At 36.9% G+C, this 16212-nt stretch overlaps 1 protein-coding gene across 1 annotated transcript in view; it reads left to right on the top strand.

Annotated features, from left to right (window-relative positions):
• OLFM3 (olfactomedin 3) overlaps positions 1-16212 on the top strand; it is a 33807-nt gene that overhangs the window by 5542 nt on the left and 12053 nt on the right. The window contains exons 2-3 of the mRNA XM_047871350.1: positions 1924-2079; positions 7077-7296. Coding sequence (XP_047727306.1) covers positions 1933-2079; positions 7077-7296 — 367 coding nt within the window. The 5' untranslated portion in view covers positions 1924-1932. The remainder of the gene's footprint in view (positions 1-1923; positions 2080-7076; positions 7297-16212) is intronic.

Below are 16212 nucleotides of genomic sequence, written 5' to 3' on the forward strand. Positions count from 1 at the left end.
AATAAATACGGGGCGCCTGGGTGGCGCAGTCGGTTAAGCGTCCGACTTCAGCCAGGTCACGATCTCGCGGTCCGGGAGTTCGAGCCCCGCGTCAGGCTCTGGGCTGATGGCTCAGAGCCTGGAGCCTGTTTCCGATTCTGTGTCTCCCTCTCTCTCTCTGCCCCTCCCCCGTTCATGCTCTGTCTCTCGCTGTCCCAAAAATAAATAAACGTTGAAAAAAAAAAATTTTTTTTTAAAATTAAAAAAAAAAATACAATAGAATAATGAATAAAAATCTATGAAACAAAGTAAAATTCATCTCAAAGTCCACCACAATTTTTTTTGGTGCTTTCGTGTTTCCATTTCTTAAAAATAAAACATATAATTGTTTCCATTTCTTAAAAATAAAACATATAATTCTAGGCAGATTTATATATATTCTGTTTAACAGGGACTCCTTTCTACAATATTTATTACTTCTCCTCTTACCCACATTTCACAGAAAACTAACAACCCAGGGATGCCTGGGTGGCTCAGTTAGTTAAGCATTCAACTCTTGATTTCAGTGCAGGTCACGATCTCACGGTTCGTGAGATCTAACCCTGCATTGGGCTCTGCACCCTCAGTGTGGAGATTGTTTCTGTGTGCCTTCCCTGCTCACTCACTCTCTAACTAAATAACATTAAAAAAGGAAAACAACCCAGTATGTATTCTTCTAATCTTTAATACCTTTCTCCACCATGATTTTTTGTTCATATGCCCCATTTTCTTTTTTTTTATTATATGAATTTTTTTGTCAAATTAGTTTCCATACAACACACAGTGCTCATCCCAAAAGATGCCCTCTTCAACACCCATCACCTACTGCCCCATTTTCTTTTATGTGTATGTTACACACACACACACACACACACACACACACACACACACACACAAGCTCTTCTCACTTTTCTCAAGGAAATTTCTCCATGTTGAGCAAAATTTAATAAACACAGGAATCACTTGGGGATTCTGATAAAATGCAGATTCTGACTCAGTAGCTGTGGCATAGGCCCCAAAATTCTATATTTTTAAGTTTCCCAAGTGATGTCAAACTTGCTCTGTACACAATACTTTGAGTACCAAGATATAAAAATCTAGCCTATCCTTTAAAATAGCGTATTCATACTCCATTCCACGATTCATCTAACAGCTCTCCAACTATTAGAGGTTTTCACTTTGTTTTGAGGTTTTTGCTGACACAAAAATTAGAGCATGTTTCTTTCCTCATTTTTATAGGTCATCCATTTCCTACTTCTACATAGCCTAGGGCCCAATAAACCTACAAGGTACCATCAGCTTAATCTGTGTTTACTGCCTACCTACCAACCATTTGACAGAGCTGCTATTTTCCAGGTCTCTTAAACAGTATGCTCTCCAAGCTTGGAGGTGTCCCAGAATTGCCACCATGCTTCTCGGTCAATTCAATCTCACCATTGGGAGAACTTAGGATGTCAAAGAAACCATACAGGAATGAATGTGTTCTAATTCTGTTGGACATGTCACTATCATCCACAGTTGCTAAACATCCCACATCTTGAAGAAATCAGAGTTAGTACTTATAGAAACAAATTATTTTAACATTTAACATCATAAGCTTGCAAAGTCCTAGAATGAAAATTCCATATTTCAAATTTACTTTTCTGATTAAATTCTTATTTGAAGTTATTTATTTCTCTCTAATCCTAGGATGTCAACTTTATTATTATTTCTTGCGTCAGTTTAATTTTCCCTTGCTGAATTTTTTGAATGTTTATCATAAAGAATTGTCTTGAAAACCTATCATGTGGGGATACAAATACGGATTTGGCACTTACAGTTCTTTGTCATTTTTGCTACTTCAGTAGTGATTGCATATACCTGTAAATAGACAATAATGTATAGCCAAATGTTCTTGTTTAACAGGTTCAGAACATGTCCCAGTCTATTGAAGTCTTAAACTTGAGAACTCAGAGAGATTTCCAATATGTTCTAAAAATGGAAACCCAAATGAAAGGGCTGAAGGCCAAGTTTCGGCAGATTGAAGATGATCGGAAGACACTAATGACCAAGCATTTTCAAGTAGGTTTGACTTCTGCAATCTTGTCAATCCAAATCAGACACTGAGTGCAATGGACAGCCAGCATGGCAATCAGCTAGAAATAACTGTGCATCTGCCCATATGTGCAAGGTTAAAGACTCACTGGGGACATCAATCATCTCTCCACTGAAACTGACCATTAGCTGGTAGGAATGCATAGAAGACTTGCTATAAAAAGAGCATTATCCTCCTAGAGTTTGGTGGAGTTTCTGGATAGATTTACAGGCCATTCAATATCTAAGACAAGGGGAAATCTCAAGGAAAATAACTAAATTTATCAAAGTTTTTTCTGATGACTTAATGCCCTGCTAATATGAGGAGACAGAGAATATAAATTATTAACAGAGGCAACAATACCATTATTAATATCATACAAAAATAAAGAGGGCTGTTTCCTAATTTTATACAAAGTCTTCTCTTAGACTTTAAAGTTATTTTTGGCAATTATCCGGAAACACTGAAAATAGAGGAATAGTGTTTTTAAGCATGCTATGTGGACTTTTCATACCTATGTGTGACAGTGCCATAGATTTTAAGAATCTGACTATGATACTACCATTTGAATCTCTATTAAAACAAATTATCTGCCTCCAAAGGGACAGCACATCATTTATAGGACATCCTGTGGTTTTATTAACATAATGGTTTGTTTTCCCTCCCTTCTGTCATGAGTGAGATTCACTGCTAATGGTGAGGGAGTGGGCCTGAGTTTAAGCATCAGAAGTGCTTTTCACACAGAATCTTGAGGGCAGGGAGCTAGGATGTAACAGGATCTCTGCACAGCACATTTTGATACGGCAGATGTTTTCATGGCTGTGTAATTGTCTTCATTGGTGCTCAGGAGACTGAGTAGGGATGTACAGGAAGCAGTTTCTTCACTGAATCAGTTTTAAAGTTATACTAGAGAGGGGTGCCTGGATGGCTCAGTCAGTTAAGCGTCCAACGTGGGCTCAGGTCATGATCTCGTGGTTCCTGAGTTCGAGCTCTGGTTCAGGCTCTGTGCTGACAGCTCGGAGTCTGCAGCCTGCTTTGGATTCTGTGTCTCCCTCTCTCTCTACCCATCACCTGCTCACTCTGTCTCTCTCTCAAAAATAAATAATAAACATACATAAATACATAAAGTTTTACCAGAGAGGTACAACAGAAGGAACAGAGGAGTAAGAAAGTTGAGGGTACTGACAGGAGATGAGGCTCAAGTGATGAATCATGAAGTTTAAATTGAAAAACAAAGCTAGTAGGTTAAGAAATTAGAATTAGAGCAAGACTTAGAAGATACAATAAATGTAAACACAACTGGAAATGAGAGAATGAGTGAACTGGATGAGTCCAGAATTTATGGGGGAATGGTAAACAGCAAAAAATAAAAAAAAACAAAACAAAAAATAAGGCTGAGGAGCAAATAAGTTAATGCTAACCAATATTTATTGAGCATGCACTGTGCACAAGGCAGTGCTGGGCCCTCTGCTGGATATATAAGGATCTCTCTTCTATAAAAGACAACTAAAACAAGGCACATGAAATTGACAGCAAATAGAAGCATAAATATTACTTAGCAGCACAAAGAGTAATTTTATTTAATTTAATTTAGAGAACATCGGGGAAAAGTTATAAAATTTGGCAATTTTTAAGAAAGCAGTTTGGACCAGTCCCCCCCAAAACACACACCAAACAACCACCTGAATCACAGAGGATATGAGAAAAACAGAAGATCAGAAGATTCTCAGTGTTCAGGGTTAGGGTGTAGACTGTGGAGGGGTAACATGAGCCCAATGCCAAGGCCATCAACAAAGCAGGAAATGGTAAGCTGGCACTGACAGCATAGGGGGAGCACTCCCAGAAAGGAAGGACACAAGGAGAGGTGCTCAGGGTGTCGGGCGCGGAGTAAAAATTATTCAAGCTCAGATGGACAGTGCCGAACTCTGCGATGCCAAGGGACAGTTTTAGGATGCCAGGCCTGGCAGGGTTGGAAGCGGGATGAAACATGTGCATCTGTGGGAACTCTTGAAAGAACATTGAAACAGAAAGATACAAAGCTGAGACAAAGTCAAGGCAATAATTGGCCTTTTCTAGAAGTTTGCCTAGTAGCAGGCAGGCTGCCAGTAAGAAAACTTAATTTTCAGGCAGCACCATATGAAGTAATGATTTTGATTTTACATGTAATCCAAGTAGATACTTGAGTTATACGCAAAAATCCAAATAGCAATCTTACTATTTTTCTCAAGAATTATATTCAACAGTTTTGACAAACCTAAGTACATAGTAACTAATTTAATCCTCTCAACAATACTATAAAGTAGGTTCTATATTTATCTCCATCATTCAGATGAAGAAACTGATGTAATTTTTTCAGCCTTGTATATCTAACATGCATCAGAACCACAAAGTCCAGCTCTAGAGGTAAACCTCCTAATGCCAGTGCTGTATTGCCTCTGAGTAGATTACAGATGAAATTTAATGATAATAATGACATGCTCAATGTGTTTGCTGAATTTATGTATTCCCTGAGCCTGACAGCTCAGTCAGATTTATATATCCAGTCAGATTTGGCACTATGTGCTGAGGTGCCATATTTAAGAAGAACTAGAACATTCCAAAAGTCACTTTAACATCAAAGAATCCTTTTAGACTGAAGAAAATCTTCCTCTGGTAAACTATTTTCAACTTATCAAAAATAGTGAGATTTTGTCTTCTATACTTCTTTGAGAGAGAGCATGAGTGGCGTAGAGATGTGGAAGGAGAATGCATGAGAGAGAGAGAGAGAGAAAGAGAATGAGAATATCTTAAGCAGGCTCCTCAGTCAGCGCAGAGCCCAATGCGGGGCTCAATCCCACCACTCTGGAATCATAACCTGAGCTGAGCTTAAATCAAGTGTCTGACACTCAACTGACGAAGCCACCCAGCCACCCTCTTCTATACTGTTTAAGACGGAAATCTTGTTGTAGGTATCATACTTGAGACTATCATTCTTATATGAAGAGATCACGGTTGGGCAAAATAGTCTGGCTACAACTTTTGCTACTGTAAGAACAACACAGCAGAAGGTGAAATTCTCGAAGAAATTAATAAGTAAAGATCTATGCTATTCTCCTTTAACCTTTTAAGTATTTGACATGTATACTGGTCAAACTTTCCACTGTTCCCTGACTAGCATCCAGGGTTTCAAAACTCGTTATCAATAATCCAATTATGAATTTTTGAAAAGATCCAAAAAAATACAATTACCTAGTTTTATTTTGTTTGTTTGTTTTTTTGGTTCAGGGGGAAGAAAAAGTCACCAAAATTGTGACACTGAATTGCTCTCTTTTCAGTATTCCCACAGTGTAACATAAAACTCTTCATAGTAACTGTTGCTATAATATTCAGCAAAGGCTACCAACAGAACTCTTATTAAAATCATAATGAAGCAATTGTGTTTTTCTTTTGGGATGCCACAGAATGCTCAAACTAATAAGTTTATTTCAAAATGAGCCACCAAAATGAGTAAAGCTATGCAATTCCACCTTTTCATTGTGATATTTATGAAATATTTCTCATTATTAAGACTTTGTCCCTCCCACTCAACATGGGCATATATACAAATTCAAAAAATTCTGAGCTTACAGAACGAGTGGAAATTTCCCCACAAGAAACCTAAGCCCATAAATCAGGGCAGCAATGGGAGCTCCTGCTATTTTAATGCGTTTATAGTAATAACATCTTCCAAATGTAATTTTAAAATGCAATTTTCAGCTCCTTAAATTAGTTAGTGTACAACATGGTTCCTGACAGCACGTATGGATTATTCTCAAATGATCCTCACAGTGACAGCTCTTTCCACAAATGAGACCATCTGTAAAAAAAACTCACAACTGAATCACACTCATGAAATATTTTCACTGACCACCACCACCAAATGAAAGGAAAAGAAGAAAAGGTGACACACCTAGACCTTGAAAGTAAAAACTGCAGGTGGGGCTCAGTTCCATGATGCTAGGAATGAGAGACACCATGTTGCCAAATACGCTTCTTGTTCTCCAGATGAAAACCAACTTTGCAGTTTCGAACAACTCTGTACGACTAGGTCCTGTGTTACATAAACTGTGAGCACTTTGGTCCCTGAAAGAGTTAAGAGAGTTAATTCACTTCCTGGGTAAGCAACTCTGCCTTCCTTAAAGAGCTCTAAATTATCTATGCTAAGGCAAATGGAGTCAGAGTGTGGGTAATAATTCAAAATGGTAAACAGCAATATGCATTTCTTTGAGATTTGAGAAGCTTTTCATGATTTATTATGCTTGCTGAACTTACCTTCCTAATGATACTGTGGTAAGATGGATATTAAGAAGCGTGAGGAATACCTGAGCACTCTGGAAGGAGATGGAAACATTCTAAGTGTTACAGAAAAGCTGTTGTTCTAGGATCCAAAATTTCTTCTAAGTACCCCCATAACAGAGATAATTAGTCATTGGGTAATTAGAGTTGACATAGGATATTTGACCTGTTTCTAGTAATTCATAATCGAAGATGGATCCTGATTTTATTTGCTAAACAAATACTGCATTGTTCGCTTTATAAAATGCTCCTAGAAAGTGAAATAACACAAACTCTTAAATGCTACTGTAAGAAGTTTTTGTAATTATGATAAGGATCAATTTAATAGAAAAGCACCTAACCATTTAAAGAGAGGTTCTAGTACTGAGATAAATGGGTTTGCTACTAATAATCACAGTAGCCACTTACATTTTCACAGTACTTAATTTCAACCAAAAATCAGTACGATTTTGATCTACTTTGATATACAAATATTGAATCATTTTGTTGTATACCTGAAACTAACGTAACGTTACATCCTGATTATACATCAGTAAAATTTTTCTTCTAATTTTCAGAAAAAGGAATTTTAAATCTGTTCTAATAATCCCCTTTAGGTATCATATTAAAAAGCATGTAGCTGCTTGATCTGTTTAAATGACTCTCAAAAACAGCTGCCTGCTTTTTGCAGGAGTTGAAAGAGAAGATGGATGAACTCCTGCCCTTGATCCCAGTCCTAGAACAGTACAAAACAGATGCCAAGTTAATCACCCAGTTTAAAGAGGAAATCCGGAATCTGTCTGCCGTCCTCACTGGGATTCAAGAGGAAATCGGTGCCTATGACTACGAGGAACTGCACCAGAGGGTGCTTAGCCTAGAGACCAGGCTTCGTGACTGCATGAAAAAGCTGAGTGAGTACAACAACATGTTGTGTTTTTAAGTGGTTTCAATGAAAACTGCATTCCTACGCTCTGCAAATAGTCATGAATACCTATTACAGGGAAACCGATGCCTGCTTTCTAAGTGTAAAGTAAGTATTCCTCAATGACTTAAGCATGCCTATGTAATCAGTATTATTTAAAGGTTGCCTAATTTTCAGAGCACCCTGTTACCATTTGGTGACTTGAAATAACACAATTCTATTGGCTATATGATAATATGGGATGGTCAATCATTGCTTGGCTAGAGGGGAGGAGAGGCATTTTTGGTAGTGGAGAAAGTTAGAGGCTAGGAAAAAAGTTACCCTGGGACCAAATATGAAACAGCAGTGATTAAATCAAACAAAAGCAATTCCTCTATTATAGACAGTGGCCATCATTTGGCTGTTCTGATCCACACAAGAAATAAAAGGGAGACACTTACTCAAATACATATTCACTACTTTGCAAAGGGCCAAGTATGTAACATGAGATATGGACTCTAGCTCTTGACTCCTAATGGTTCAACCTGGTCTAAATTCACAAACTCTTCCATTTTATTCATGAGGTAGTAATTTTTCAGATGAAATCATCCTGGGACTAGTCTCTAACTTAATGCAAAATAAATATGTGGACACAAATTGAATAAAGATGAATTATTAAGTTCATTTAGGAATATTATTTTAGTTGCCGACATGAAGTAACATGACAAAGAGGGCAAGTCAATGACCACAGGAAAGTATTCTCCAAAAGCAAAGAAAAACTTTTCTCAAATAGAAAATAAACTAAAAAGAGGAGTAAAGAATTTGGAAAAGATCATCAATTTCTATTAAAGACATCTCCAGAGAATAAATGTAAACATTTGAAATTTGAATGGCTGACAAATATTTTAAAAACTATTTTACAAATGCAATTCAAGTGAAAAAAAGAGTGAAGATATAAAAAGTTGCATTCAGTACAGTTAAAAATGTGGGGAATCACCACATTAGAGGCCCCACTACCATTATCCCAGGGTTTCCAAGAGATTCCAACAAAATTACTCAGAAGACAATTAACGTAAGCCCTAAAGCTTAACACAGGAACCCTCAGATCTTTATTCCTCATCAGTCAAGGCCCACTTTTTCACCTTAACTAGTTTACTAACAATCATGACTCCAGTGGATTCCATGACTCCCATTCTTGCACCCCTTCACACATTGTTCACATTATTGCCAAAAGGATTTTTTGAAGCCTCAATCTGAAATTACCTTGCACTGCGGAAAATCTCCTAGACTCCCTTACATCCTGTGATACAGTCCACAGCTTATGCGGCACTCCCTACTTCTCCCACCTTACGTCCTGCCACTCCTCCCCTCACACGCTACATCCCAGTCATGTGTGTTCTCTACTTTCTCATTGCAGGGAGGTGTTGTGATGCTGTCCCTTCTCCTGAAAAAATTTTCCCCCTGCTTATCCTTTCTGTGTCAACACACTTGCCATATGAGACAAACTCCCATTCATTCTTCAGGTCTCAGTTTAAATGTCATGTCTTGCCACACTCCCTCACTGCTCTCCCGATGTATACTATGTGCCCCAGCTAGGTGCTCCCAGACCCCGATAGGTCACCAATGATTGCGCTTTTCATGCTTCATTATCATTGCATGTGTAACTGGATGGCTATCTTCCTAGATTTTTGTTCCATGGGAACAAGAACAATGTCTATGATACTCGCTCTAAATCGGATATTCCCCAATGCCTAGAAAACTGCCTAACAAAGAAAAATTACTCAATGAGTATTTGCTGTATAAATTAATTCTACAAGGAGTCATATAGTAACAATTTATAAATTTCAAATAATAGATATTAGCTATTTCAAGTCTTATTTGAAAAAAAAGCTTTCTTAGCCACATATTTCAATCAGGTGGTATAGGACTTACTAAGACTAAGCTAAGCAAAAGTTATTTATTTGACGTGTCACTTAAATATTTCCTTATATGTTGTTCTTTTATAATTGTTATGAAATTTACAGCTAATATACACTAGGTAAATATTACTGACATAAGTGAATTCTGCTATATATTTTTTAATGTTTATTTATTTATTTTGGGAAGCGGGAAGGGAAGAAAGAGGGATAGAATCCCAAGCAGGCTCCACCCTGTCAGCACAGAGCCTGAGGCGGGGCTCAAACTCATAAACCCCGAGATAATTACCTGAGCCAAAATCAAGTCAGACACTTAACCAACTGAGCCACCCAAGCGCCCCAAGTTGTATTTTATTTTTAAATCATGAAATACCTTTGGCTCACTGTACATGTTACATAGTTTGCCAGATGAAGTCTCCACCAAACTAGATAAGAAGAAAATCTCAAGGCAAGACTTGTTTGAGTGCCCTCAATATCTAAGTTACTTTGGGGGTTACAAAAAAAATATCCAGATGCATTTTTATTAGCTCAGAAAATATTTGATTAAAGATTTTCTGGGGGCACTGGGTGGCTCAGTTGGTTAAGCGTCTGACTTTGGCTCAGGTCATGATCTCACAATTTGTGGGTTGGAACCCCACACCAGGCTCTATGCTGACAGCTCACAGCCTGTTTCAGATTCTGTGTCTCCCTCTCTCTCTGCCCCTCCCCTGTTCATGCTGTATCTCTGTCTTAAACATTTAAAAAAATTTTTAATTAAAAAAATATCTATTTTCTGTAAATGACAGTGCATAGGACTGGTCTGTGTAGGGCTTTACTTGCTTTGGAAGAGGACTGGTTGTTACAGATGAATCGCTCTAGAGCCTGAGAATCAATTCACTTGGTTGTTCCTAGCATCTCACAATAAACCAAAGCCATCAACTTTGTATACTGACACCAGTTATCTGCTAAGTATACATGCAGTCAACTAAAAGAAGGACAGGCAATAGAATAGTTCTAGCTAGTAAACACCTTGAACCTTAAAGGGTGCCAGTCAGGTTTTTGAGGGACTGGCATGGAATATTCTTGGAATGTATTCAATTTTAGAAATGAATTTCACTTCTAACATACATTCTGAGTTGACTCAGCTGGAAATAATGTCTACCACAGTTAGGAAATGAAATCTACACAACTCTCAGCTCTTTCATAATTCTGCTTGTTTTTTAGTCTACACGTAACTCCTACACACAGCCTCCTTCAATATTGAAAATGATATTTGGGGAAAATGGTTTTGATTTAAGTGGACACAAATTCATCCTATTCCTCCTTACTGAACCATGGATAATGTTTCTATGGTGTCCTTAAACCTTAGGACTGCAATCCACAATATATAGATTTTTTTAACAACAAAGGTTCTTTTTATTTCCTTCATAAACAACAAAGTTTGAAAGAATGTGACTGTCAAATTAACTGCATTAACTAGTTAATATTTTGTTTTATTTTAACTAATCAAAAACAAAATCCAGCAACTAACACAAATATTAGACACCAGGAAACAGTATTCAACTTTCTTCATGAGATGGTTGCTATTTGAATTGATATGACCTTACAAGAGACTGGAAGTAATTTTCAGATGTTATAAACTCTTTCCTGGATTATTAGCAGCCCTCAGATCCCTACTTACCTAGTAGAGACCAGTGGCTCAAACAATGACTGTAAGTCATTTATGCTTTTTGTCCCAAGAACTGGATACTTTTCTATGTCACACCATTTTTATGTCCAATAGCAAACCTACCTACTGAGAGTATCTTAAGCAATGAGGATATTTATGATATTTATCAACTGGATCATAATCGTTAATTACAAAGTAAAAAACATGTTCAGGTAGAGACAGACAGCCCTAATGCTATGAAGTATGAAGTCACATGGTCCTTGAAAAATGAAGTAATCTTCATATTGTCCACTTAAAAGTTATTCCAGTTTGAAAGGGAGTATCTCATACATATATTTCCAGAAGAAAAACAAACATGATTGTGAGTGGTGTCTTAAGATCTAGTTTGATTAATACTACTTAGTATTTATACTTGCTGGAAATTAATAAAGATTGGATCAAATCATCTTTTAACACCATACCTACTATCAACTCATAACTAAATGCCTAATTATCAACATATCAGATCACATTGACTCAGAAAACAGGTATTAATCAACATCAGGACCATTAACAGGACATGTAAAGAAAAAACAAACATCAGGGGTTGAGTGTTCCAAAAGCATCTAAAATCCAGTTGCTTTTGGATCTGCAGTGGGACATTGGATAATTATAGTATCCCCAATATAGTAAGAAGAGCAGGAAGGCTCATCTATCAGCGGCATCTTCATTCTTCACAAAAGCCTTTCAACACAAACAACCAATTAGCAGAGGGCAGAAATGGATTGGGGAAACAGAATAAAATTTCAACAATGATGAATACATTTCCACTCACCTTTTCAATGAATTTGCTTTTAGGGAAAATGTCACACTGTAGATCACATAAATTTTAAGATACTAAAAGACAAACTAGCTTCATTGCCTGCAAGGTCTAAGTTACTCTTAAATAGTAAATAAGGTGCTGAAGGAATCACAAGTCATTGAGAGCACTAGGATACCATTCAGCTTATTACTACTAGAGAGTTAAAGTAGAAAGAGAGAGAGTAGAAAGTAGAAATTACGGGGGGAGGGGAGGGCTTCAACAGTAATGCACTCTAGGGGCCTGAATGAAGTAATGTTCTTTCTTAAGCGCTTAATTTTCTCCTATGAGAGACTGAATAAAGTCCCCTGTGCTTAATCTTATAAGTATCCCATTCTTAGACATGCAAAATATAATTATACGCATGTGAGAATCTGATGGAAAAAGCACACCTAAAGCTCACACACACACCCTGAGATCATCAACAGGTGTTTAATGTGGATTACAATCAGCCCTCTGCCCCCCTACTCCCTCAAGTTAGTTCTACTTTAGGACAATGGTGTGGTGCCATCTAGTGAAGCACAGGATGCCATCTTTCTATTAACACTAACAGTTTTGAGGCTTCACGTTCAACAGAAATATCCATAGCACTCAAAACTTTAGGTCAGAAATAATGACATTTGGTTACTGTCTTTGTCATGTTTATGAAAAATTAAATTTTAAAAGGGAAACCAAATTGTCTATGTGTTAATAGTCTTATTTGCTCATTCAGCAAGTATCTATTGACTCTCCGATATGTGCTGCTACTTCGGTAGGTATTTGGTGATACAAAGATGAGAGGCAGACTGTCTCCCTCTACAGTCAAGAAGCCTGCATTTCATTGGCGACAAGGAGCACAGAAGTAGCTCACTACAGCAGTACTGAGAGATACTGCTTGACTAGCAGTATGGCCAGCTGTTCTAAATGTTTTAAGTCTAACTGCTGCAAGAACTCTGGGTTAGGCAATATTACTGGCAATTTATACTCAGTTTAAATTATTTTACCAAAAGTGCATGTTAGAGGCAACATATTTAAATCCAAGCCCTTCTGAGTTCAAAGGCAGATTTCTTCCCCAGCTTTCTTCCTTGATGTAGAAAGCAAGGAGCCAGAGAGTCCTTTTTCATTCTTCCCTAAACCTCACCTACATACACTCACACATCATTCCTCTCTCCAACCAATCTCTCAAAAACACCTCTTTCCTGCTTCCTCACTTCTACCACCCTAATCCAGACAGGCCTTCCTCATGCTCTCAGTTGCATTGCCACAATGGCATCCTACCCACTCCCCTTTACCTGCAGTTATTCCCTCTCCACCACAGTAGGTGTTCAGAGTAGTCTTTTCCAAATGCAAATCTTGTCATATTACACCTATGTTTAAGTGATTTTCTTTAAAAATTAAATCCAAATAGCTTTTCATGGTCTGTTTTGATGACATGGCTTCTGCCTAACTCTCTAGCCCTTTTCTCACAAGTTTTCCCTATGTATTCAATTTACTGTAAGTTTTAACCATCCCAATCTTTCAGTTCCTCAGTCACACGTGCTTTCTTATCCAGACACTGACCTTCTTCTCCCCTTTCATGGAATGCTCTTCCACTTTACCTATCCAAATTCTAACGATTTTGCATTTTACATGAGACACCAACTTTTCTGTGGAGCCCTCTCCGACTGCTCCTTTATGTGGCTGGATTCTCCTGGCATAGTCTTCAACATTCCCCTGTCCCACTTCTCATGAAACTTGGAAATTTTCTGAAAAAATGTGCCATTTTTTTAAATTTTTTTAATCTTTACCGCCTTAAAGACAAGTTGTCCTTTCTCTGAGAGGTCAGGGGCCATCTAGGTCTTATTCCAGCTGAATAAAGTATCATAAAACACCCATAACATAATGGGTAAAAATTAGTGTCTACAGAGAGTTTGAGAGCAAATATTTTCAAAGCAAAAAGCTTTATGTTACTTTCGACAAATAAATGAGGACATGTCAAATATATAAAACATCTGTATCTTTTACAAAACCAGAAATCTTTTGGGGGAAAAAAGACAACAAAAGCAAATCCTTTTTTCACCTTTGTTTCTGTTGCCATCTGTTCTTTCTTCATGGCAATGCAACATTTCACTATAAAACACATGAAACTGTGGTCTACCTAGCACTTAAAACAAGTGACATTGAAAATCTCAGTGAAAGCAGGAATTAACAGAAAAGTCAAACTGTGAGATTTAACTTGGAAATTTAATAGGGGAAATTAACAAAAATAACCGCATGGATTAAATTGAGATCTTCAAATGAGTCATTCACCAAGGACAGCCCTACACTCCCTAAAATTCTAGATTGTAACACAGAATGCAATTGCTCCTACCCATGTACTTGGTGATGACACATTCTTCCAGAATCCCAGAACCTAGTTATTTTAGCACATTTTTGGGTAATAGGTATATTTTACCATGAACTTATTTTTTATTTATCTTCCTTTTTATGTCCTACATTGCCCTAAATTATAACTAGATTATAAGACGTTCAAGGATATAAAAACTGTGCTTTCAGAGGCAAGCATCAACTGCCAATTTATTTGGGATTTCAGAATACAATTAGTTCTTCATTCAATCTGGATGTTACATAGGCTTCTCCTTAAACCTATGTTCATAGTATAAACTCTCTTCCACAAAAAGTTGACACAATTTTAAAAATATTTCGTGAAACAAATCAAGACAAATAAAATGGTCACTTTCCTCAACTACCTATTGAGTATATTTATCACTATACAGAATCATACACATGCATAAAACGCCAATTATAATTAATAAGTTTACAACTGTTAATTTTGGAAAAGTTAAAGTATTTAGAAATATATTATTCCTGATCTTTTTTATTAGACACCACTGAAAATTCATTCTAGTGCCGTCTCCGATACCACATCGATTATATCCATCATGATCACCACCTTTCTCTCAGCAGTATAAGGGTAGGATTAAATATGCAAATAAAAGTTTAAGTAATACACACAGGTTTTACTATACTTTACTGAATTTACTATGTAAAGTAGGGACAAACTTATTTTAAGTAGCTTTAATAGACTTTAAAGATCAAATCATATCTACTACTTGCTAAATGAGTTCCCCAATGGCCTTACGTAAAAAGAAACAACATAATGTCATAAATATATTCACTACTCCATTTAATTTATTTACATGGGCATAGCCTTAGGATTTAAATCCAGAAACTGTTAGTCCAGGATATTAAAAATACAATTATATATTAAAGAAATAAACAAAAGACAGATGGTTTTTATGCTTCGTTGATCCAAGCAACAGATCTGCTGAATCCCAAATGATAGCTTTCCCCAAGCCACTGATTGATAAATACGGATCGCAACTGATTATAAAAAGTTTAAGATCTACAAGTCATCAGAAAATAAAACAGTCACTTTCCTCAGTTATTTGCATATTTTGTGACCATACATAACCATACACATTCAATATATTACAAAATGCTAATATTTTCATGTATCTCACTGTAGACGGAAAAGCACAGCAGGATAAAAATCAGTGAGGCAAAACTCTTAACTTTCTTCTTTGCCATCCACTTTTAGAGGAACATTTGTCTTCCAGGCATTTGGGGGAAATTATCCTTTCTGTCTGGCTTTGTCCTCATGAAAAGTGAGAATGAAATAAGAAAGATAATGATTTATTTGAACAAAAACTAGTCTATGGGAGCCAAGAACTATAAATGACTTCTATTGTTTATTTTACTTTTACAATTTCTGCACTCCATCAGAATCTGAAAATACCTTTGTTTACTTAACACTAAGATCCATAAAATTATATCTAAAAAACCAGCCATTGTTTATAAATTCCTGAACCTTAATTTTTGGATGAATTTTAGCTTGGAATCAGGTAACTATTTGGAAGATAAACTTCAACTGGGAAGAAATCAACAGTGAGAGCCCTGCTTTTTTTGCTTCCCAAGAGTAGATGATGATGGCAACAACCATGATCACCCTGATGGTGTGTATGTGTTTTACCACGACCATCAATACCACCTTCTTCTCAGCAACATATAAAAAAACCTCTGTGCATTCCATGTCCAAAGTTCCCTTAATTAGAATAACAAAATGGCAAGCCTTAGAACTTCCATTTTGGAGATGAGGAAACTTCACTCCACAGATTAAGTGCATTATCCAATTTTACATGAGATTTAATGCTGCAGCTTGGATCAGGAACCAGATTTCCTAACACCCACCTCAGTATTCTAACCTGAATGGAATATACTACACAAACAACATTTCCTTGGAAATTTTCTGGGAATTTGTAGAAGTAAAAACACAGACACCTCCCCCAACCAAAAAAAAAAAAAAAAGTATAGAAGGACAGAGCATGGTTACTCATGGTGCCTAAATAGATTAAACCACCATCCACTCATGGGGTTCATCTGTTTATTCTCTTTTCCATCTCAGTTTCTCCCTCTCTACTAGATTAAGAAAAGTTTGTTTGCCTTTAGGAATAAACAGTAGCACCAGCACAATAAAAAGTTCCCATGGCCCAATATTTCTCCACC

This window comes from Prionailurus viverrinus, chromosome C1 (genome assembly GCF_022837055.1).
Source record: "Prionailurus viverrinus isolate Anna chromosome C1, UM_Priviv_1.0, whole genome shotgun sequence".
Lineage (NCBI taxonomy): Eukaryota > Metazoa > Chordata > Mammalia > Carnivora > Felidae > Prionailurus > Prionailurus viverrinus.